This window comes from Chanodichthys erythropterus, chromosome 21 (genome assembly GCF_024489055.1).
Source record: "Chanodichthys erythropterus isolate Z2021 chromosome 21, ASM2448905v1, whole genome shotgun sequence".
NCBI lineage: Eukaryota > Metazoa > Chordata > Actinopteri > Cypriniformes > Xenocyprididae > Chanodichthys > Chanodichthys erythropterus.
The window spans coordinates 30,640,948-30,667,239 of NC_090241.1; the positions used below are offsets into that span (position 1 = coordinate 30,640,948).

The 26,292-nt window shown below is 36.1% G+C and overlaps 1 protein-coding gene across 1 annotated transcript; it reads right to left on the reverse strand.

The window, feature by feature from the left end:
• Nucleotides 1–6,317: 6,317 nt before the first annotated feature.
• On the reverse strand, nucleotides 6,318–22,140 carry lrig2 (leucine-rich repeats and immunoglobulin-like domains 2). The gene is made up of 18 exons (XM_067374170.1): nucleotides 21,544–22,140; nucleotides 20,580–20,654; nucleotides 20,233–20,367; nucleotides 19,158–19,298; nucleotides 18,809–18,952; nucleotides 17,915–18,058; nucleotides 17,628–17,771; nucleotides 16,384–16,464; nucleotides 16,225–16,296; nucleotides 15,380–15,448; nucleotides 15,051–15,214; nucleotides 14,542–14,853; nucleotides 12,847–13,128; nucleotides 12,306–12,749; nucleotides 11,516–11,668; nucleotides 11,262–11,402; nucleotides 10,838–11,104; nucleotides 6,318–9,517 (listed from the first exon to the last, which is right to left on the reverse strand). Exons 1-18 carry the CDS (start codon nucleotides 21,723–21,725, stop codon nucleotides 9,330–9,332), a joined length of 3,138 nt encoding a protein of 1,045 aa, XP_067230271.1. The 5' UTR covers nucleotides 21,726–22,140; the 3' UTR covers nucleotides 6,318–9,329.
• Nucleotides 22,141–26,292: the final 4,152 nt, after the last annotated feature.

Sequence of the window (26,292 nt, forward strand, 5' to 3'; positions counted from 1 at the left end):
CCTTTATCCTTTAAGTTTCAGTGCAGTTCCACGTTAACAGGTTTTGAAGCCTTTCTTCCCGGTGTGTCGTTTACTTTACCCGGTGTAGGGATGACAGCGCGCGGATGTGGAACGCCATCCAGCCCGTGATAACTCCATAAGCCTCATCTACCATTATTAGTTCAAGAAAACATTTAATCAAATCATCAAAACGTCCTTTAAGAATGCGCGAGGATACTATTATAGCTACATTATGCAAAATAATATCGAACGTAAAGAACAATCGACGCAAGAATGAAGTAAAACTGTGTTTACCTGTTAAGTTCACTCAGGTTTTGCATGCACAGCATCAAGCGCACTAGACTGACACACTGAGAAACGTGTCTGTCAGTACAGCGTGATAAAACGCGTCTCTATAAAGGGAATTAGCAGCAAAATAGTGTCTCACAGGTATAAGGAGCCACCGAAGCGGCTGTCTTGGATATATTCTGTTCTGTCCAAACGGCCGAAGCTCAGGTTAGTCTTCGAAACGCGATTCCCAGTCAGTGAGTAGATGCGTCTGACGCGTCTTCATTCCTGGCTTATGCCTGAACCGTCAGCTTTACACACATTATGAGCCGTTAAAAATAGCCTACAAGAGAAATAAAGCTGTCGAACATGTCTTTATCGCCTCAAATGGTCGCTGCGATGCTGTCATACGCTGTGGCTGCTCTCTCAGATCTCCAGTCACGGCGGCTACTGTTGCGCTCAGCTTCTATTTGTCAAATGAAGCAAGCGTGTGCGCGCGCGCTCACCGCTCACAGCGGCCTGTGACTGGATGGCTCTCGGGTGGAGGTTTATATAAACTGAGGTAGTAAACTGATTTAGTAAATGAAGATGCAAATGAACCAATTATAAAACCGATAGGCTTGATTGTAAATTCTGAGTGAATGAGTCGCGTTCTAAGTCGCTGTAAGATGAGCCAATAAACGCTCAACTGTAATGTCAAAAGTCTATATCAATATGGCAAGTTTCTACTCTAGTACTTGGCAGCCCTAAGCAACAGTTAGGCTGGAATTATGCAATTCTACAAATACATTCATCATATTTCCATTGACATATATTATATATATATATATAAAGAGTTTATTTGCAAAAACAGATAACTCCATTTTTATGAATTCTCACAAATCATGTTTTTTTTTTTGTTTTTTTGTGTGCATTCCAAGTAAAACAATCAAACTGCAGTTGGGCTGTTTTGATTAAGTAAAGATAACTCTAAAAAATACAGGTAAATTAAAAAATTAAAATTCAGTGAAAGTATGTTTTATATATATATATATATATATATATATATATATATATATATATATATATATATATATATATATATTATATATATATATATATTAAAAGTTTGTTTTTTTGGCAAAAGCAGATAACTCCACATTTCATGTTTCATAGTTAAACAAAACCCAAGTAATTGCATTTAAAACACTCTCAAACACACACGTGCACACAAACGCACACACACACCCACCCACCCACGCGCGCACACACACACACACACACACACACACACACACAGATCGGCACACACATACACACACACACACACACACGCACGCTCTCTCTCTCAAACACACAGACACACACACACACACAGATCGGCACACAAGTACACACACAAAACAAAAGTAATTGCATTTTACACACACACACACAAGCAAAAGGACAACCAATTTTTCAGCATGTAAGTCGTGTATGGTGTACAAGGACTTACAGGAGTCGAAATCATAAATCCTCGATCACTTTTAGTGAGCTTTGATAAAACTTCCCTCAGCTAGCGCGTCTTTTTGAAGTGACTAGAAGCCTTGTCACCTGACCTGAATACTGCGCGCTGATTCGCTAAAACGGATTTATCGGTTTCTGTACCAGACAACAAGGGCGCTTGTCGGCTTCTGCTGTAAAACGTGAACTTGCGATGCCTGAAAGTGGGCAAAACCGGCTCTTCTGACAAAATGGATTTACAGAACGTGCTATATATGGAGAATAATGCACAACACTTAGTTCATTTTTTTAAAAATGGCGTTTATCGGTTTTTCTGCTTTACATTGTTGTAAAATAGTGGTAATTAAATATTCTAGATATCAATTTTGCCTGTTCTGAAATGTCAAACACAATTAATAACAATGCAAATACAAGTTGCTCCTATATATGCAATTGTTATTTTAAAAAGTAATTATTATTGAGTACAAACTTACATCTCTGAAAAAAAACAGTGTTTCCTTTCCACCAATGCAAATAGTTCTAAAAGTCAAAGCATCAGTTTTTGCATGTCACTAAGCAATATACAATCTTGCCTGACTTGCATTTCCTGTTCACTAGTGAGAAAAAAACTCCCATGCTTTGACTTTCAAAAACATGCCTTTCCTACAGACAAAATGATACAAGTCTGCTTCCATTCATGAAAGAAAACAGACACTTCAACTTGCACCTCACTCTAAACCAGGGGTGTCCAAACTTGGTCCCGGAGGGCCGCTGTTCTGCAGAGTTTAGCTCCAACCAGCTCCAAAACACCAAGTTTCTGTATGCCTAGATCTTGATTAGCTGGTTCAGGTGTGTTTAATTGGGATTGGAGCTAAACTCTGCAGGACAGCAGCCCTCCAGGACCACGCTTGGACACCTTTCCTCTAAACTCCATATTCCCTGCAAAGAATTCCAAATGTCAAAAAACAAGGTATTGTCATACTAGAAATCCCCCCAAAAATGGTATTACCAGAATAACATTTTCAAAAAAAAAAAAAAATGAAAGTATTATGGTGCTTTTTTTAATAATAAGATTAACATTATCTAAGATTAAGATTCTTGCAGCTCAAACTGTAAAACATGGTGCTAGCAACACAAGGTCATTCAATTCCCAGGGAATGCATGAACTAATAAAATGTATACCTTCAATGCGATATAAGTCGCTTTGGATAAAAGCATCTGTCAAATGCATAAATCTATAAGAACATTTCAGAATAAGCTCCCATGACCAAATTTGATAAAATAATAAATGCACTGTCAGAGCTTGCCTCTTTTCTTTCTCTCATATTAATCTGCTGAAGTAATTTAATCAGTAACTTAAGCCTAGGTGAGGATATCACAAGTAATCAGTGAATATTTCATCTTGTAATCAAATTATAGGGTCAATTATCTTAATAGCACAGTCCTGTAGTGTAGAGTAAGACTCAAAGCTGCCACCTTACGGTATGTTGTTGTAACTTCACCACAACTTGAGTCGCTTCATTCAATCAGCCAATGCAGACAAACATGACACACTCTTCATGCTCTCAGTTCCATTATTAATTACAGACAAGTCGAGACAAATCAAACAGCGCATTATCGAGTTTGTAAAGGATCCAATTTAATTCCCAATCACTTCAAATCGCAGAACACTTGTATTTCCCGTGAGTATTGAGACCAGACACAGGAAACTTAGCAGGAAGTGTGTAGACATGATTAATTATGCAATTGGCCTATCACAAGACCAGGCATGAAACTAATTTCAGTGTGTTAGGTAGATTCAAGCTTTGAGCTATTTATACAGTCCCACTCACACATATAAGTACAGTTGTGCTCAAATAACATATAGGCCTTCCACTACCACAAAACCTGGTTTGTTGATTTGTTTAAAGATTACAAGGACAAATAATGATATGCATTGACAAATAACTTATAATAAATACTGCAATATTCCATTCCATGACTTTAACAGATAATGTTCTGGCAGAAAATTATAGTTCCATTTCAATGACAAAAAAATTTAATTTACCCATCTGTACTTAGCAAAGACCTGCTGATACTTGATATAAAATGTAATGGTTGAGCTCTAATATGTTTAGGCATCCATGAATCATCAGGAATGTTTGTTTCGTAACATCATATATCTGAGAGTTTGAACGGAGTTCTGCAATAAGGATAATGTGGGGAGACTGGGGCTAGTTGCTACACTATTATTGAATAATTTCTCAGGGTATTCATCTACCAAAGTTTACCATATCCATTTGTTTTTGTTTTTTTTACAGGATGGTGTTGAAACAACCTATATATATATATATATATATATATATATATATATATATATATATATATATATATATATATATATAACAACTTTTAGCTTTAAATTTACTGAAATGTAACCCTCATGACAAAAAGGCCTGGTCTCTCGTATATATATAAAACCTGTAATCTACAAGGCTCCGGACACAAATAAACTAGTTTATTAGATCTTTGCTGGTTGTTCAAAACCCAACAGCATTTAAACAAAGTATCAATCCAAATACTAACATTTTAAAGGAATTCTAGTCTCAGTTGTGGTCTAAATTAAGGAAATAGCTTGAGATTTTTCTTGAGCAGTGCAGGACGGTGCGTGCAGAGGACGCAGCACGTCCCCATTTCGACTAGTGTAATAATCCAAAGCGAGTCTAGTGATTGAATGAATTATTGATAAAGCTGAGCAAAGAGGGTTAGCAGCAGGCGGAAGGTATGTACTTTGATCTCACAGCTATAATTTTTCTTCTTGGAGGATGGGAATAAAAATTGTCAGTTCAAGTATTTAGAGGGATTCAAATGGGTCTGCATCCTTTTAAACTCAGTGAAAACTTCCAGAAAAGTTCTGCAGTTCAATAAATTAGCATAATTCAGTCACACTTTGAGACCTCAACACTGTAAGCTGTGACACAAAACACTTACAATAACAATACTTTTTCCCCAACAAAGCATTATTATTATTACATAAAAGAGATACATTGAAGTATAACACACCCAAAATGAAAAATGTCATAATTTACTCAGTTGAGATTTGTTTGTTTTGTTTCTCCATGGAACACAAAATTTTAGCAGATCAATCAGTAGAATCAATCTTCTTAACCTCATCAAATTTGATATTAACCCTGTAGTGCTTGACATATGAAATAATAGTCTCATTTTTAAAAAACAAAAACAAAAAAAATTGAAATTTTTTAATGTTTAGACAAAATAAAAAAAGGTAGGCTATATGTGTTTTTATCATTATTACTATTTCATATTTACGGAAGAGTACGGAAGAGGATTAGGGCCAAGCAATAATAAAAAAATAAAACCATCTCGAGATTAAAGTTGTTAAATTTTGAGAAAAAAGTCGAGATAAAATGTTGAAAGTAAACTCGTTGAATTACGAGAAAAAAACGTGTAAAATTTTGAGAAAAAAGTCGAGATAAAATGTTGAGAATAAATTCGTTAAATTACGAGAAAAAAAACTCGTTAAATTTCAAGAAAAAAGTCGAGATAAAATGTTGAGAATAAAGTCCTTAAATTACGAGAACAAATTCGTTAAATTACGAATTTGTTCTCATAATTTAACAACTTTTTTTCTCGTAATTTAATGACTTTATTCTCAACATTTTATCTAGACTTTTTTCTCGAAATTTAACGTCATTTTTCTCATAATTTAACGTCTTTGTTCTCATAATTTAACAACTTTTTTCTCGTAATTTAATGACTTTATTCTCAACATTTTATCTAGACTTTTTTCTCGAAATTTAACGATTTTTTTCTCGTAATTTAACAAGTTTATTCAACATTTTATCTCGACTTTTTTCTCGTAATTTAATGAGTTTATTCTCAACATTTTATTTAGACTTTTTTTCTCGCAATTTAATGATTATTTTCTCAAAATTTAACAACTTTAATCTCGAGATGGTTTTATTTTTTTATTATTGCTTGGCCCTAATCCTCTTCCGTAGTACGAGGCCAAAACAGAGCAAAAATATGCAAGTTGGTGCAGTAACCAAAAAGTTTTTTTTGTAACAGTATAACAAACTACTTACAAGTGCAGTAAGATTTTAATGCTTAGTTTTATGACCAAAGCTCATATAACGCAAAACAATGATGATCGAGAGACGTTCCTCAAAAGCCCGATTAATAATATTTGATACTCATATTTGATAATTTTTATAAAAATGATATATGGATAATCAAATTAGTTAATTTATAAGTACTACTAATAGGCTATAAAATTTATTCCTGTTACTTTATAAAATTTAGTAGATTTCAAGGCAAAAAAAAAAAAAAATCCTAAAGATGAACATTTTTAGAATTCTACTAAAAGGCCTTTATTTGCTAATAAAGCATAAACTATCAATCAGACAACACAAGGCATGTTTTGATCATGTTAATAATTTAGAGGCCTTAGAAATTTATAATATACATTATATATGATGCAAGTTAAGACCCTGAATATGAGCAACAGTAATAGTGCTTATAACGGTAATAGTGCTAATAACAGTTTATTGGAATAACATGGCTACATCTTCACTCGTGATGCATGTAAATTCATTTTATTGTTTAAATGTCAGCTAAATGTCAGAATTTTCTGAAACATAATGTTCTTTATACATGCTTTACAGAATGTACAGGTACAGCATACAAAAAAAAAAATGCACAAAATTTATAAAGCAGCATTTAAATATTGTCAAAGCACTGTAGCTAAACTTTGGTTTGCAGAAGGCTGGAATGTTTGATCCGTGTGGATTTTCTTTGGTGTAAATCGAACAGAACTGTAAGTGAAATCATACTTGTTCTTTTAAAGATCCCAACAAAGTCCTGCATAACCTGGAGTAAAACAAAACTGCTTTACTCTTACATTACTTTTAAACGAAACCGTTTTGCGTTAATTTCTCACAGGCTGAACCAAGAGAGACCACTGTAAGAGGCCAGGCAAGCATTAACAGTAATTTGAAAAATGTTGAGATTTTAAACCTGGCTGGAAGCCGCTGATGACACATACTCCTTTCCTTTCAACAAGGGAAATTGACGCAGCGAGGAGTCAGCTGCATCATCTGGCATCAAGGTCTCCTGATTAGTGTAATTGTATAGCTAACTGTGAGGCAAGAGATTGTGCAAAATGCAACAAATTAACATGCAAATCAAGGGGTAGTTATCGCAGTTGGAAAGTGGTTGATAAAACATTTCCATTAAAAGAAGGCAGGAGAAGCCAGTGACCACAGATATCTGCCGCAGTGAAAGATCCAGCTTTTGAATGCTCAAAAAAGTGCAAAATGTCAGTTGTACTGCAAAATGAATGGTTAAGATGTAATCAGGGATCCATACAGATGGTTTGGGTCATCAAGCTTTCAAGTCCAGACTGTGAGTCAAGGTTAAATTGATGTGAAAATAGGTTCCCTCTTATGGCGCGGTCACATCAGCAAAACTTCAGTGAAATTTCGCAGACAAAGAATATCCACTGTCCATTATCAATAGTATAGCAATTCATGAAGCACCGCTTACTCAGAAGTCACTTTGAAACTAAACGGCCAAAAGGTGCAGTTAAATTAGTGAAATTCCAGCAAAAGTTTGTGGGCAAAAAAGGTCTATTGTCAATAGCATAGCGATGTATAAAGCATGGCTCACACAGAAGTCAGTTTTACACCATCCAGCTTTGTTGGTCAGCGTGGTGAATTCACATAACCAACTTGAAAATGAGCGGAATCTGCAAGGGGAATTGTTTCATCCTTGCGTTAAACTCCCGATCATTGGAATGACTCTGTTTTACCCATGAAATTTCACAGAGCACTTGTAAATATAATCTATACTGGTCGAAGTGTGGTTTGCGTGTTTCAAATTCAACAAACTTGAATTTCAAACAAAATCCACATGCTGTCCTGGAGGCAGGAAGCAGGGTTGCCTGGTTTTCACAACAATACCCACCCAATTGATACTCAAAGCTAGACCAAAACTAGACCAATCGCATTTCAGGGGGGTAAAATTCTCTTTTTGGCACTTTCCCCGGTAAAATTCAAATTTCAGGGGCTAAATATTATGCTATTTGGGGTCACTTCAACCCATGGACATGAAAAACAACCCGCAGCAACAGTGTTAAAGTAGCCCAATTTGACAACACTGGCAGGAAGGGATCACAGCATGTTCAAATCAAGATACTAAGATACCACACACCTACCATACTTAATTTAGTTAATTTGGTTAATTTTGATATCCAACAATCCTATGCATGTTGTTCAGCATAAGCTGAAAGAACACATTTAGAATGACTGGCTAAAAGCAGTAGATACATTTATAAAATAATTTTTTCTCCAATTTCTAAGACATAAGAATTGTGGTCAATAAATATGTGATCATCTCCAAAGCTCACTTGAATTTGTTCAAGATCATTAGATGTGATGTTAGTGCCTTGAAAGGGAGCCTAAAATGTGTTTCCTTAAAAGGTGTCCGTTAAATAATTGGGCAGCGGTCCTTTTAAGGCCAAAACAATAAAAATGACTAGGCATGACCATGCCTAACTGTCACAATAGTTCTTAAGCCTTAAATTGAGAAGATGACCTGAAAGCCTGGAGAAAAAAAAAAAAAAAAAGGTACTCAGAGACAAGATGAGATTAGTTTGATCCATCTGTAACAACAAATTTCAAATGCAGAATGTATGGAATTGCAATAAATGTAAACTCCAAACTCAAACAAAGATTCTGCAATTCCATTTGGTGCACACTTGCAAGAATGCACATAGTGAGGTTAGACCAATTAAAAAGAAGCGTAACAAATAAAAACGAGTTAGCATATTACGATTGCATAAGGCTGTACTGGGCAGATTGTCAAAGGTGCAATATATCGGGTCTTTCTTACTGTCTATTATAGTGCCTTGAGAAAACAGAGAAAATGAAAAATATGTTTGGGTTTGTGAGAAGCACTACACAACAAAAAAATGCATTATTAATGACAAATAACAGTAACTCCGGCGTACAATAACAGTGGAAACAACAGAGTCTTCTGCTCTGTTAACACATTATTGGTCAGTCAGTACCACTTGCCAATAGGAATGAGAAATGCAACACAGGTGATTAACCCTCTGATGTCACTCAGAGAATATCACTGCCCTACTTCAGCAGTCCAATCTTCACAGTTAATGTTCGTACAGGTTCTGTACCAGAGCAAAAGCAAGTTATAGGTGAGTCTGGGTCAAGCTTTGGCATACGCAAAAAGGCTCTTAAGTAGGTAGGAAAACCAAACATGGCATAATCTGTACGTCACAGGTTACGATAGGACTAGCGGAGCTCTTGGAAATGTTACATTCAGGGCTCAAACCAGACTTTGAGGAATGGTGAAAGCAGGAATTCTCTCTCCCGTTTCAAAGAGTTTTCCGCAAAATGCACATCCAAGTGGGCTACAAAGAAACATTGTGGGGAGTGACAGGAGAGGCAGTGTAAACATTGAAGAGAGAGGCATTTCATTTGGCAGATAATAAGGCTTCTCCAAGGAGGTAGTGGGCTGAGGGCACAGGGAGGCAACTGAAGGACAAGGTGGTGATGTTTGGGGAAGACAGAGCTGGCTGGGGTTTATGTGGGCGCAGAGGCGCTTTCCTGTGAGTTAGTCCTATATGAGCCTTCCTCCAGTGCCCCCCTCCTCTCCTCTCTGCTGTCCCCAGCGGACAGACCCGTCGGGGGCTTGTGTACAGTCACTGAGGCCTGGGCAAGGATGGAAGAATGGGTTTCCTCACCATCCCAAAATGATCTCCCTGGGAAATCTGAGACAAGAAAAACAGACTGTGAAAATTGGCACATGCACTAGCTCAGCTCCAACCCTTTTGAGCAGGTTTACACAGACAGACACCTTCTAAGGCAACATGTTAACATGCCACGCAACTAGTGCTCATCATGCACACAAATTAACGCCTAAAAACACTCAAAACAGAAGGTTCTAAAAAATCCTGTTCAATGAACAAAAACATTAGGCAACAACCGTTTTTAACATTGATAAATGTTTCTTGAGCACCAGATCAGCATATCCGAATCATTTCTGAAAGATTATGTGACACTGAAGACTGGAGTCAAAGTATATTAAAATAGAATTGTTTTTAAATTGTAATAATGTTTCACAATATTACTGTATTTTTTAACAAATTGGTGAGCATAAAACATCATTCAAAAACATCAAAACCAGATCACTTAGTTTAGTAAGAAAGCAATGGTAAAAAGGATATTAACAGGATATTAGACTGAAATGAGGTGCATTACTAAATATCATTTATTAGGGGTGTAAAGATACACTCATGTCACAAATCGATACAAATCTCAATACTGAACTCATGATGTGCATCTATAAGCCTATAAAGAGATTTTTATTATTATTACTTTATTATCAAAATAATATTATTATTATTATTATTATTAATTATTATCATCATCATCATCATCATCAGGACCCACAAATATTTCCCCACTGCATTATTATACATTATATTCAACATTATATATAGTAGTTTAATGTAGTACTCTCACTTTTAATGCAAGCGTAATTACACAGACAAGCCACGCACGCACAGACTCTACCGGTGCTCGCTATGTACCGCCTCTCTCGCTATTAATGCACAACACGAATAAGAATAAACCATCTAAATGCATTGAATGATCATACTACTAAAAACTAAATGCTATATGGTGGTTTAAATGATGTTTGCGCTTTCACTTTGAGGAGTGCCGTTCCAGCGCATATGCGCTTCAGATGATCAAGGACAAATTGACTATTCCCAAACTGTAAATGTTTAGTTCATCGAAAAATTAATTCTGCATTCACTCACTCTCATGTTGTTTTCACGCATCACAAAACGCATTTTAACATCCATGTTTATTTCAGTATGTGCGTTGTTGTAAATTTGTTCATCACATAAAGCCATCGTGTCTTTTCAGAAGATTTGGATTTGGATCATTAGACCACTTGATTGAATATTTTTATGTTGCCTTTATGACATTTTTTGGATCTTTTAAGTTAAGGGAATGGATTTTAAATGGAGACGAGAGACAAATCTACACTCCAAGCATTTATGCATGTATGGTGTTCATCTCACCAGTGCTATAGTGTTGTGATGCTGGTAGTCGTGGTTCATGGTTGGTGAGGAACACAGAGGTGTTCTGCTGACTTATAAAACTCTCCAGTGCCGTGTCTGTGTGCTGATCCCGCTCTTGATGGCTGCTCTGGTGTCCGTCCCGAGAGATCTGAGCCACAAGTGGGTCGTCCTCTGTCAGGTAGGCGTACGGGCAGTACTCACGAGTGCGCGAGTAGATATTGGCGTTGTCATAGCAGTCTGAGCAGATGACTAGAGGGCCCGCTCCCCCTAAAAAGACAAACAGGAGTCAGGATGGTCAGCTGGTAAACTGGTGAGGCAAACAGCCGACTTTGTAATGACATGAAGGCAGGTAAATCATGACAGAAAATTCATTTTTAAGCAAATTAAATAATACAAATTTATAAATTCAAAAATGTAACCTTACCATTGGGGACATTTGTCTGTCCCTCTCTAGGTTCGCTCCGATGGAAGCTGCTACGTCCAGCAAAGAAAGAGCCCACATGACTACCCAGCATTCCATTAGCATCTGGATCAACATCACTGCTCACTTCACCATAACATACTCCTGTTGAAACACATCAAAACATCCATTATAATGACTCGCGTAGAAACTAAACGAGTTGTCAAATTTGATCTGTTGCATTTTATAGCCTTTATCAAGAAATAAACTTATATTACCATCGGTGCCTTTGTGAACATAACCATTAGCATGTGATGGCATGAGCTGCTGGTGGCTTCCGTTCTCTGAGTTACTGTAGCCCTCCTGAGGCTCTGACAGCGTACCCTGAGACGAGAGGTAACTGGGAATGTCCGCTGGTAGGTTCATCTCATCTGGAATACATCAACAGAAAAATGTATAGATTAAACTTGTGATTTTTGTGCATTAATTTGTAAGATTAATGAACAGAAAAACTGTTATATGCCTGTCGCAATTACATGGTAGAGCTGTCGCATTTATGTGTAATATCCTGGTTGTGATTATTTCACGATAACTGCATGCACTGTGATTATGGATAAGACACACTTAAAGCAGATCAAAAGAGACGATTATTCTAAATATTAAAATATTTACAAAATTTAAGTAATTAAAATTATTTTTAAATTCTATAATATTTAATGAATAAATGTATTTGAAATTTAAAAGATTTTATATAAAGTGTATTATTCATGTTATTCTACCCTGTGCAATTTGTGTTCTTTAAAGAAATCATGTTTATTCTTACTAACATGACTAAAATAGACTATCAAATTGTTTATTTATTATCTCAGCTAATTAGTAACCAACTAAAATGTCATAATCACGAAAGCCCTACTACTAGTCATTATTTTCTATTAACTTGTCCTGTCAACTGGATAACATCTTAAAAAAAAAAAAAAACAAAAAAAAAACATGAGAATTCATTTTTATTGTTTATACTATTTTTAATTTGAAATGTTTAAACTGATAAGTGCAGAATTGTCCACTGACCTGTATTAGTTATGCTGTAATCTTCACTCTTTCTCCTCATGTGGTAAATGACGATGACCCACACAAGCGAGGTGCCAACAACACAGCAAACGACCACCATCACAACAATGCCAACCGTTGTCCATCCATCCTGACCATATACGCTGGTCACCGGGTCACAGTTGGCCGAGGGCGAGACGCTGAGGTAGATATGGCCGCGTTCTGTGCCTAGCGTGTTGGACATTATGCATGTGTATTTCCCTGCATCAGCAGGGCCAGCATCTACGATTATGAGGAGCTGATTGGCTGCGGCGAAAAAGTGACGTTCCGTCAGTATTAATGGGGCGTCGTCTTTGGTCCAGTTAAGACGGGGGGCGGGGCTACCACGAGCTATGCACTGGAGGACAGCAGTCTCACCGCGGGCGACGTTACGGTCCTCTAGAGGGCGCTGGAAGGATGGGGTTTCTGTCAAAAAGACCAGATTTTAATTATTCAATAAATTATCAAATATAAATAATTCAGAAGAACATTTTTGGTATTATATCATAGTAAAATACAATACCTAACACAGTAAGAGTGGCATTGGCCGACAGGCTGCCTGCCTCGTTTTTGGCTGTACAGCTATAGACACCCATATCCTCTGCCTTCACATTAGCAATGAAAAAAGTGTCATCGTCTGGCATGACATGCATCCTTCTTTCACGGGCAGCGGGGAAATTGATACCGCCATCTTTTTGCCATGCGATCTGGGGTGTTGGGTGTCCCTCTGCAGCGCATTCCAACCTAGCGACCGTACCGGTGCGGATGGTCAGATCCATGGGTGTCTTCAGAAAGGTGGGGAGCTCTGGGAAAAGCCATTAGTGAGTTATTTTCACTGCTTTACACTGCTTTAGTAATTCAACTATTGTAGTAATTCTTCTTTAAAAGTATGATGGAGCACTTTTATGTAAAGAAATTGTTCAAAATTAAAGAAAATGTAACACTAACATTTAATATTAACATTTTCTACTTACAACAGAAGAATTCATCCACCACTTTTTGACAGAGGTATGGAATAAAAATATGCTTATTAACGGAAGTCACTATTATTATTATTATTATTATTATTCATAACGTACTTCATTATTACTGGTATTACCATTCCAATTTATTATGCATGTCAAGTGGTCCGTATAATAAAAAAAAAAAAAAAAAAAAAGTGTGAATATTTTAATACTTAAATTTATATTATTTAATTGAAAATACTACTTACATTTTGTTTAATTACAACATTTAATGAATACATTTAAGTATATTATTCTATTTTTATTTGTATTTTCATATTATTCTACCTTGTGCAATATTTATTAAAGCCTTAAAATCATTTTATGTAAGGAAATTTATGTAGGAAATGCAACAAGAGTAAACCAAAACAAGCAAGCCACTGGCCAATCAAAACCCTAAGCACCATTACATTATTTACTTTGAGAATCATGTTTTTGTTATTGTCATTCTATTATTAGGTTACAAATCCGCTCTTCCATCAGTATCCTGAACTGATATAAACAGAATAATTATATTGCTGATGTTTGGCATCCCAGAGGGCTGCTATGTTTGTTCAACGGACATGGAAAATTAAAATCTGACAGAGCTCTGATAACGAACAACCAATCAGGGTTAATAAGGGGGGAAGTAAAAAAACAAATGGAAAACCGCTTAAAGCATTGGAGAGATCATAGTGCTTTAGCAATATGCCAATAAAAAAAGTCCTGCAGATGATCGCATTAGTTGAAAATCTGCCACCAGCAGGCACTTTTAATTCCGTAACTAGATCAAAACCAAACAAAATTGTGAAATACAGTTGTATGCAGAGGTTAGTGAATCAAAGATCACTGGCTAAAATATTTATTTTTTTAAAAAACAAAAGGTAATTCTGAATTATTATTCTTACAATTCTGAATTTTTTCCTCATAACTGCGAGTTTCTCACAATTCAAACTTTTTTTCCTTCCAGTTGCGAGTTTATTTCCTGTAATTCTTTTTTCTTTTTTTTGGGGGGGGGGGGGGGGGGGGGAGAATTGTGGAAAATAAACTTACCATTGCGAGGAAAAAAATCAGAATTGTAAGTTTATATCTTGCAATCCTGACTTTTCTCAAGATTGAGAGATAAAAAGTCGCAATTATCTTTTTTAATTACTTATTACTTATAGCTTCCATACAAATCACTTCCTCTAGACCAGTAGGAAATTTGTAACAAACAATTTCCATGAGGCACTAACCATTAACAGTGAGCTTGGCCAGGGTGGAGTAGTTGGACCCAAAATGGTTGGAGACAACACACTGGTACTGGCCCTCATCTGTGAAATTGACGTTGAGCAGGTGGAGTACAGTGGTGTAGAGGAGACGCTGATCCTGGTACCGAGCGTAGTTCTGCACCTGAGCTTCATACAGCACCTCTCCATCTTTGCGCCAGGCGGTGCTCATGGGAGAGTCGCTGCTGCTGAACGCAGAGCAGTTCAGAGTGATGTTGGTCCCACGTAAGGCCACAGTAGTCTTGGGGTGAGCGCTGATCTGGGGTTTAGGGAAGTCATCTGCAAATGAAACCAAAATATAAAGATCTTAATACAAGAAACAGCTATAGCTTTTATATTTAAAGTTTCACTTTTTAACAATCATAAAATTGCTTTTTAAAATGGCACAAGATGCATCGAAGACATTTCATTGGAGAGCTGTGAAAAAAAAAGTGTTTTTGTAAGAGAAAGCATGAGGTAACTGTCAGGTCACTCACTGCAGACAAACTCCTCTGGTTTAACAACAAGCACACTAGATCCTGCCAGGGAGGCGGGATGAGCACAGACAGTGGTGCAGGATTGCTGGAAATGGCTGTCAGTCAACCACTGGCCCAACCACTGCAGCTGACAGTCACACAGGAGACTGCTAGTGTTCAAATCGCTGAGGAAGACCACAATACATGCATTATTGAAGAATACAGGTAAAGCACATTATTCTAACATAAAAACACCATCCTTTCAGACATAAATGCAACAAAAATATATTATGTAAAATGCATAGACACATGAAATATATACAGTCTGTAGAAAGTAAACAATCACTTACAGTGTTTTAAGTTTTAAATGAGTGAAAGCATCAGGATGAATAGACATGATGCCATTCTTACTCAGGTCCCTGCAGAACAAATTCAAAAAGATTATTTGCATGGGAACAGTACAAAACAGGAGGCGTTTGTGTTGGGTTAAATAATGAAAAGGCATTATATTGGATTTTACTGCCATCACATTGTCTTTACAGTGTAACTGCACAAATGCAAATAGGAACAGCATTTCCTTAAAAAATCTACGATCTATAACCTCTAACATTTAACAACTAATAGTATAAGCATAATCAGACATACTGGTGAATTTAATGATATTTGCCAATATAAGCTACTTTACAATAATAATATTATCAAAATCTTAATTATATTCAGATCGAAAAATTATTTTATGGGGTCAAAGTTTAAAAGGGTTTAAAATATGTTATCCTTTTATTTTTTTAAAAAGTTTTTATGCTTGATTTCAATGGAATTGTAGCTTTATGGAGGTCAATTTCTGTGTTAAAAATGGCTTTTTACTTTGCAATTGCAACTGTATTGCTTATAACTATGACTTTTAAATATCACAGGCCAGGGGGGGGAAAAAAAGTCTGCATGACGTGAAAATTCTATTTTTTTTTTATGCCCGTTTTATAACTTATCTGTGAATATATGTTTCATTTTTAAAAAGTTCTTGACCTAAGGTTTATCAAAATGTCATAACTGAATCTCCTGTTGAAAACAACAGACTTCTTTCTGGTGAATATTTCAGAACAATATCTGAAAGGATTTCTATATTACTGCATCTAGTAATGGGAGACATGATGTTTCCAAGAAAAAAAAAAAAAACTAAAGGCTAAAAGAGACTCACAAATGCTCCAGCTCCACCAGACCCTCGAACGCTCTCTTAGTGATGGTCCTGATTTTATTATTCTGTAAAACTCTGGAAAACACACATATACACTTATGTCGAGCCACACTTCATATCTCTGAGTCAGATCAAACAGCTCGTATCAACCAACAAACTTACAGCGAGTTCAGCCTCTTCAAACCCACAAACATGCCAACGAAGTCCTCGATGGCGAGCGATATCTCATTATTACGGATGTCCCTGGAATAAACAAACAGAAAAAAGATAACCATCAGAATGCTAGCAAACTTCCAACTGCTGCTGAGTAGACTATTTTCTGTAACCTTAACCCTGGGTTTCACAAACTGGGCTTAAGCCTAGTTCCAGACTAAAATGCATGTTTGAGCTGTTTTAACTGAAATCAATGTCAATGCCATTGTTTTGTCTCAAGATGCACACTAGTAATGTTTTTTTTTCTAAGGCATGATTATAAAAGCTACTTAAATATCCTAATTGAACTAAGGCCTAATCCTGACTTAATCTAAGCCCCGTCTGTGAAACCAGGCCTAAATGTCAGAGCTGCTTTCTTTAGGAGACTGTACTTCTACAAACAGAGAATTAAGGTTCTAAGGCTCTACGGCAGCTCAGCTCATTGTATGCTTTTCATGTATAATAGGGGGTTTTGTACGGACAGGCTGGTATGTGGGAGTATTATGAGATTGTCTTCACGCACTGCTGGCTGTTAAAGGCTGGCATCTTTTTACAACTGTGCCAGAGGGAATTGGCGGAGGTTACAAGAGGTGGGCATGTTTGAATGTCCTTTTTTCCCAGGGGGGTGAGCTGCAACACAGAAACTTAAACTTAAACAAAAATGACTTATTTGGGCTCAAGCAAAAGGTATAGAATGTATTATTTGTAACTATGGGCTTTATCTTATTTTATAGAGATATGCTACTTCCATTTTCATTAAATCAGTTGTACACATATAAACACACCTGTTCTGTCTTCATCTGAGAGCAAATTTGGGCATGTTTGAACATGATAAGATGATACATTACAGAAAAACCAGTACACCACTTTTCAAAAAAAGTGTTTATAGCTGTGTTTATAACTTATAGCTATCCCAGAGTTACATTAAATTATAAATGTAATAATGCAAATTACAAAAAATTTAATATTTATAATTTTATTGTGAAATGAAAATGAAAAATAAATGTTGACATATGTTGCTAAAAATATTTTTTGTAGTGGGACGAGTGAAAATGTTAGGAGGGCAAGTAAAAATCTGGACAACTGTCCTGACCGGCACAGCACAAAAAAAAAAATCTTAATAATGCATTTTGCATTTAAACTACAGACTTTTTATAGTGTTACCGAAGTTCCGTATAATATGAGAAACAGAAGGAGAATGTGGGTTATCTTACAATGTACGGACGTTAGCCAGGCTGCTGAACACTCCTTCTCCCAGGTGTGTGATTTGATTGTCACCCAAGTTAAGACTCTGCAGGAGACTGAGACCAGAAAACACCCAATCCTCCAAACGACTCAAGTGATTGAAAGACAAATCCCTGGAAACCAAACACACAAATGTGCATTACACTCAAAAAACAAAGACTGACCAAGCATTTCTAGAAAAAAAAAAAAAAAAAAAAATTGCATTACATTATTACATACAAGATAAAAGTTTAAGGTCAGGGCTGAAGTCACTCACAATTCTTCCAAGCGATGACAAAACTCCCAGGCATCAGCTCGAATGAGTCCAACATTATTCTGATTGACACGCAGAATCCTTAACATGTGCAGTCCATACAGCCAGCCCTTATTCAGCTCCGTCAAATTATTATACTCCAACTCTCTGGAAAAGGACACATCAACAGAAAACGTCAACTATAAATCACTGCTTTGACTCATGTGGAACATAAACTTAATTATAAATTAGCTGAATTAAACATCTAAATCGACCCTCCACTTTAAGGTTTAGATATATGGTTTAAAAAAAAAAAAAATACTATTAAATATATAGGAATGGGCAATATTGCAAAAATATATCACTTTTTTTTCAGACAGGATCACAACCTTATTAATCAAGTTTCTTTTTCATGTTGGTTTTAAAAACTATTTTTGCAAGTCACCAAGTAATACAGCAAAACTAATTTCCTTAATTTAAAAATTTTGTATTTGACAGTTTAAGCGCAATAAGACGCAAAAGAGAACTTGGTTCAGTACTCACACGCTGTGTGGCAGGCATACTGTGCGCACACTTTGGGTGTACCCGTTCAGAAAGCTTATGTCAGAACAGAACGTGAAATAAAAAGTTTAACCGGCCCGTCTCTAAAACACATGCAAATAATAAACTTTTGTGATGGTGAACACAAACCATACCGCTGTCCAATGATAGAATGTGCACTGTAGTAACATGATACTTACATTTTAATTGTGTTCTCAGGAGACATTTTAACGGTGCACTATTAATAGTAACATTAAATATCAGTACACTACACTATCACTAAACCGTGATATCGGACATACCATATATATACACACATACACATACATATAAAAATTAATTAAAATAAAAAAATAAATCCTAAAAGCATTGACTCACAGCTCCTCCATGTTTTCCAAACCAAAGAGAGCTCCATCCATCAGCTTAGTGATGCCGTTGCGCTGCATCTTCAACGATTTAAGAGCCTTCAGTTCTTTGAAAATGAGACTTTCCACCACACGAATCCTGTTACGCCTCAACTCTCTGAAAAGTGACGGAAACAAGAAGAGGGGCACATTACAATGAGAACATCTAAACCATGGGACTAACTATCAGAGAGAGACAAGACGACAAGGAAATTAACTCCCTGCTTGATAATATCAGTTGCATTTAGAAAGCAGTAATTCTGTCAGATACAATCTAATTGAGCACTGCAATAACATTCAATTCATTAGCCATGAATACACACAAGACTTGGAGCTGAGAGAGGGTGAAGACTTTATCCGGCAGCAGAGAGAGTCTGTTCTGGTTTATCTTCAACACCAGAAGGGAGCTGATGTTTCCGAAACAGCCGGGCTCTAAGGAACTTATCTTGTTTTTGCTCAGGTTGCTGTTGTGATGGAGAAAGGAAACAGACAGATATCCATGAACCTCAAAAGTAATCAGAAACTCCAAGAAAAAAGCCTATTATTCAATGACAAAACAAAGATCAAAACAACAATTGACAACATTTGCATTATCTAACTGATAGCCTAACTTCTTCAGACAGCTCTCTTAGGGGGCTTTCATGTTGGCAGTTTAGTTCAAACAGGGCACGGTTCGCATAAAAAAATTAAAAAAAAATCGCTAATGTGAAAGCTAGTGTGAACCTGTGTGTGCACCGGGGTACCGAACTCAAGACTACCTGAAGGAGATGGCCAGAGTTTGGTTGCACTAGAACTGTAGCGAGGTTCGCGTGAATATGACAGCAACACGAACTCGGGTGCACATTTGTTCAGGAAGTAAAGTAACCTGCGCATGCATTTTAGCCGATTATAGTCTATTTACTTAAATAAAACACATCTAAGAGATGATAGTGTTGATGATTTACCTTGAATTCAAACAAGAGATAGCCAGCAATGTATTCGCATGTTGCAAGTGCAATCAGAGCGGCACATTAACGGCACTCACCTGTCTCCTCAAAATAGTCTGTTTGCATGCAGCAGAAAGCAGTCTATGTGCATATACAGTACTCCCAAGTGTTGTTTACTCTGCAGCACATCAAAGCACCAAATGTTCTGTTTTCTATCATGCATCGTGTACATTTGTGATGATGCAAGATGAACGCAAACGCACCAGGGTTCGATAGAATCAAGTTTAGTGTGAAACCAGAACAACGCTGTGGGGGGAACCAGGAACAATCGCGTCCGGGCTCAGGCCGCAGCAAACGAGCCCAGTGTAAAAGCCCCCCCTAATATAATTAGAAGTTCACTACAGTCTTACCAAAAGTGCACAGTTTAGACAAGCCCAAGAACAAAAACATGGGCAGAAAACGAAAGACTCACAGGTATTTCAGCTGCATGGGAGGGAATGATCCAGCCTTAAGCTCAGATATAGAATTAGAGCTCAAATCCAGACTTTCCAGAGATGAATATGGCAACAGCTGCTCTGCCATGACTTCAGAGATTCGATTATGTACACTGAAAATACACAACAGATGAACATATGTACTATATGATCATTCATTCTTAATGAAATGCAAAAAAGTGAACAATCATGCAATCCATGTACTGTTTAACTTCAGTTACAATGCCTTATTTGTTATGTTATTTATTATAAGCAACTGGAGCAATTTCACCAGCTATAAACAGCAGTAAAGAGTGAAAAAGGATGAACGTAGAAGAAAACTTACAGTGACAGCACAGTAATGTTGGACGAGGCATCTCCAAGAAAAGGCACCGCTGTAAATTCATTCTGATTCATAGACCTATATTCACACAGAGCGAATTATTAAAACCTGAAAAAGCAGTCACCAAAAACAAACAAACAAACAAAAAACTTTACATAACAATAAATCCTATTATAAACCTGAAAACTGAGGAAAAAGTTTAAAGGAATAGCAAAAGCCTTACCTGGTTGTATTCATATAAAAAAGTAATAAGGGAAACAAGTATGTAACCAAATATTTAAGACTGGGGGATTAAATGTCAAGTCTATAATTTGCACCTTGAGATCTAGTAAAAAGACTTTTCACACCATTGCAGAAATGGTATCCAAATCCAAGATGGAGAGAAAAAAGGATAAACAGAAGATGCCAGGGTAGTTGAATGCATAGGTACCTACAGTAAACCTCAAAAATTACTGTTTAAATTACAGTTCACTCTACAATTCCAGTTAAATTAAACATATTAAGCTTGTCATATGAGATAATAGTCAGAAAATGTAATGTTTTGAACTGGAACTTATTGAATCTTTAGACAAAACATAAGAAAATCTAAGTTTCCATACTTGTTGTATGTTTTGTATCATTTTTATAGCTCATATACTGAAGTATGACATAGTAAGAATACAGAGCTCATACTCGAGGAGGAAAACACCTCAATGTTATTCAAAGGCCAAACCTGAGCGGGAAAATATGCAATTTGGTACAGATGTTGTTATTTAACGTTATATGGCCAAAAATTAACATTAAATATTGATAGCTTGTTAAGTAATTAAAAAGTAATGAAGTAACTGTATTTGATAAACAGAAAATAATTACTACTAAAATTGAATAACTGTCAGCTGTGCGTTAGTATTGTGCACATGTGCAGCCCTGCAGACTAACGTTACTGGAGGCTGATCGTCAGGCAATGTAAACAACCTCTATTACTCACGCATGGGTGATCCAGGCTGGAGCTTCCAGAGCTGCAGAAGTCAGTCTTTTCCTATTGCAATCCAGCAGCTGTGCTAAACCTGGACCACCAGAACACGTACAGGGAGAAGGGCAAGTGTCCAGGCCCACGACACTCACTATGAGCAGGAACAGGGCCTGGGGGATGGGCCAGGCCTCCGCCATTTTGAGTTTCTTGATCGCAAATGATCAGTCCAAATTATGGCATTAATGAGACACAGAGATTAATCTGTGTTTTAGAATATACATTTGATTTCATATGAATCCGAATTAAGTTGAAAAACATTGCAAAGCTCTCTTAAAATTAATCCGGAGCCATCACTAGGCTCTCTCAGTTCGTCCCTTCGAAATTCCCTTCTTCCGCCTTGCAATCTCTGCAGCTTCAAGAATTCCCAAATGGAGCGTCAAACAAGCTTCAAGATGCGGAAATGTAGTTCAGATATCCCAAAGGATTCCATGTCCTATATTACGTTACGACTTTGCTTTTGAGAAAAATGTATGATATAACTGAAAAATCGCCTTTTCAAACATTGTTCCTCGACTTTTTTCCCAAGGAAAAACAAAAGCATCTTCTTCCGTTGACACGTGATCCGCCCCTCTGTCACGTGCTGCTGGAGGCCTCACGTTATTGGCCAATCGACAAATCCATCAAACTTTACTTTTTTCACTGTTTCTCTAGTTTTGCACCACTGTTCAAGTTTTGTTTTGTTTAAAAAATTATTGTAGTGATTATTAATTTAAAGCGCATATTTTGACAGCCTTTCAATTTGATTGCGTCTTTTTAATTTTTTTTTTTTTTTTTTTTAATTATGAAGTTTGCTAGATTTTCCTCCTACCAAGAACTTCCCCTCTGTAATAAATTTATTAAAAGGGGTAAAAATGTAAATCATATTTAAATTCTTTTTAATATATTTGTGTGTACATTTTTTATTTTTATAACAAAGAATTGTACTTGCACAGTACTGTCATTTTCAAAAAACTGATTAAAATGATTTTCATGAGCTGATTAAAAAAATATTTTATTAATCTTTGTTAACGTTAGTTGATAAAAATACAACAATCATTGTTAATGTAGCCAAGACCCATTAAATAATATTAACAGAAACATTTTTTATTTAAATAACATATTTGTAAATATTCTAATTAACATGAACTAAGATTAATAAACATTTTAGACGTATATCTCATTGTTAGTTCATGCTAACATATCAAACCTTATTGTAAAGTGTTACCAAAACAAAAAGATAAAAAAATATATTTGAATGCATCTGATCGGTTGCTGTCTTAGAGTGATTCCCACAGCAACATAGTTTGAATATGAAGATTTTATTTATTGATGTGTAACACTGAAATGATCTAACTCATATGTATGTGCTAAGGGCCATTTCTCTGACTGCACTCTCGATGTAACTCAAAGTATAAATTAGACACTATAGTGAGATGAGATATTTTTAAACTAGACCAGCATGTTGACATCAGTGATATATTGTGCCCAATGATACAACAAAGTTATAAGATTCATTTACCATATACATATATTTCAGTTTAGGTTATCTTAATATTATATTTAGTATATTACAGCTATTAAATGACATTGTGTAAGACATAAGGTATATTATATTTAGGTCAATATATAGGAAAGCAAATAAAAAAGATCAAAGAAATACTGAAATAAAAAATGGTATATGTTTTAAATTGGGTTCCATTGGTGTAAAAACTGCTTTTTAAAAAATAAACATAAAAACATAAACAGATCCATAAAATGTCTAACATTAGTGCTTTCAGAAATGAAGTCTCCAGGTTGTAAAGCTCTCTGTAAATGAATGCATAATATGACATTTACCCTCAATGATCCAAGAGAAGCCTTCAAATATGTGAGCATAAGTTGTTTAAATGCTGTGAATTTCAGTTCATCCTTCATTCTAACTTCTTTTGCCTCATGTAGCTACGGGTAAAAACAATTTTTCATCAAATACAATACTACTTAATAGTGAATAACATCTAGGTTTTATATGTAAATAACATTCAGAAACTGTATTTGAAACAAATAAGGATTAATAAATAAATACTGATACAAAAAAAAGAAAAAAAGAAATAACATTTATTTATTATGACTGATTTTATTTGACATGGACCGACAGGGATTAGATTAAGCCAGGATTAGTTCAATTGGGCATTTAAATGGCTTTTATAAATGTGCCTTAGAAAATAAAAACATTACCGGTGTGAATCTTGAGACAATAGGCTTAAGCCTTGTTTGTGAAACCAGGGGATAATGTTCTCTCTCTTAAATTTTAAGCGGGTCTAAAGTGGGTCTCTATTAAATTTTAAGCAGCTTTATCATGTAGCCTATGTCTAAAACAAGGGTGCCCAATCCTGTTCCTGGAGATACATTCCTGCAAAATTCAGCTATAACCCTGAACGCATTTGAACCAGCTAAGCAGGGTTCACACATACGATTTTGGCCATAATTTGGAGTCTGAAGACAAACTCACACTACACAACTTTTGGCTGGATTTCACTGTCACATTTTTTTCCTCCATTTTAACACCTATTTGCCACTTGTTTGCCACCTGATGTCACCTGTTGGAGTTTGGGTTCCTTGCCGCTGTCGCCTTTGGCTTGCTTAGTTGGGGACACTTGACATTTGACTTGACATTCAATATTCAACAGTGCTTTGATCTGCCTGCATTGACACTATTTTTTAAGAGCTGCTGTGCTGCCAAAATAATGTCCCAGCTATCAATGTAAAGCTGCTTTGACACAATCTGCATTGTAAAAAGCCCTATATAAATAAAGGTGACTTGACTTGACATGCAAACAGATTTCCAAGGTCTGCAACAAAACCCCCAGACTGCGGTCAAATTGGTGACCGTTGCCGGTGCTTGTTATGCCTGCTACAGACTGCGATTTTGGCAATCATATAAATCATTATAAATCACACTGTACAACGTCAACATGAAAACTTGGGTACAACATGACTGTAGCAGATGCTCTGTCTAGGCTCTGCTCTGGTACGGTTTGTGTCAGTCTGGTTGTTTGATGAAAGAGAAAGAGTTAATTACAATAAACTTAATAATGCTACAACTGCATCAGATGACTGCTATTAGCTATTCTGTTGCACGGAAGTGATGACAGCACGGCTTGATCTTTGGTTGAACATTTAGCGGAAAGGGGCGTTTTACGTAGAGATCGAATATTCAAGCTGTTTATCCATTTTGGTTTGACTGTTTTTCCATTTGGCGTGTGATGAAAATGAAAATAAAAAGATGAACAGACGATGTGAGATTTGTTTATTTATGTTCACGAGAAGGGTCAAATGAACGGTTTCTTCATTTTTCCGTTTAAGACAAAAAGAGAAAACAAATTATCCAAAGGTACACGGACCGTCTACATTGTGTATCGCAACTGTTCGGATCCAATTTGTGTTTCCCTTGGGGTTCTTTTGTTTTCCAGTCCAGAATATCTGGATTAGTTTCTGCTCAAACTGGCAATTTACAACAACACAGCCTTGTTTCTGCAGCCACTTTCAGCGGCATTGTATGACGTGGTGTTTGAAAGTGACATAAACCACGCAAAATCATTTTATAATGATCAGTCTGAAACGGATTTCAAGTAATGCAATTCGAATAGGATTTAAACCACATATGAAGCTCAAAACGGATTTGTGAAAATCGCATTTCATGTGATTTTTTTGCCATGCACACTTGCCAAATCTGATCAGATTTCAATCAGATATGCACAAAAATCGAATTTGGACCATCAATCTGAACGATTTTCCTTGCCCCTGAGGCTCCACACCCACGGAAAACACAAGATATTCTCCATTAAATTTTACACAATCAAATAAAAAAAATGATTCGGTATTCAGGAACCTCTTTGATTGGTAGATCTCACATCAACTAGTAGGCTTGAAGTTTTACAGAATTCCCTCTAGGCTACATGTTTTACATACATTTTTTCAGACTTGTTTTAGCAACATGATGGCTATCAGACTGATGCAGCCAACATGTTGCTACAGTTCAGCGATTAGTATCAACATTGAGCGCTACTCTCATTCTGAATTATGCAAGACAAATGTCAAAAGTTCGTTCAGCAGTTAGAATATAACATTTACAAGCGGTTAATCATAAACCAAATTCGCTTTGCCCCAGAATCTGCCCCACCTAAATTTATGGTCAGGAGCTGCTATGGAGTGAAAGTAGATTGTGTTTTACCTGCGCCATTTTACACCTGAGCTTAAGATTGTTCAAAACTGAGCATAATTGTGTCGAATAGCATTATTTATTCGCTTGTGCAGGAATTTACGTGTTGCTCCTTAATGGGAAACCATGAAAAATGAACCTGTGCCTAGTAACTTTACATTTCTAAATTTATAAAGTACATAAAGCGACTTCCTCAATGACGTAAGTAACTAAATACTTAAAGTACACAACAGCTTGAATAGTCTTTTGTTGGACAGATAGGCTTATGCTAAAAACACAACTTTTATATTTAATTTTTTTGTGCAGATTGGGGAATATTATTTTTAAAAGCCACAACTTAATAAAATCAAAATCAATTTGTGTTTAGCAGAAGAAAGAAATTCACGCAGGTTTGGAACCACTTGAGTAAATGATGACAGAATTTTCATTTTTGGGGGAAATATCACTTTATGGTTATGGAGTGTTCTACAATATACCTAACATTACATATATTGTTTTTAATGCAATAAATGAGTTTTTACATATTG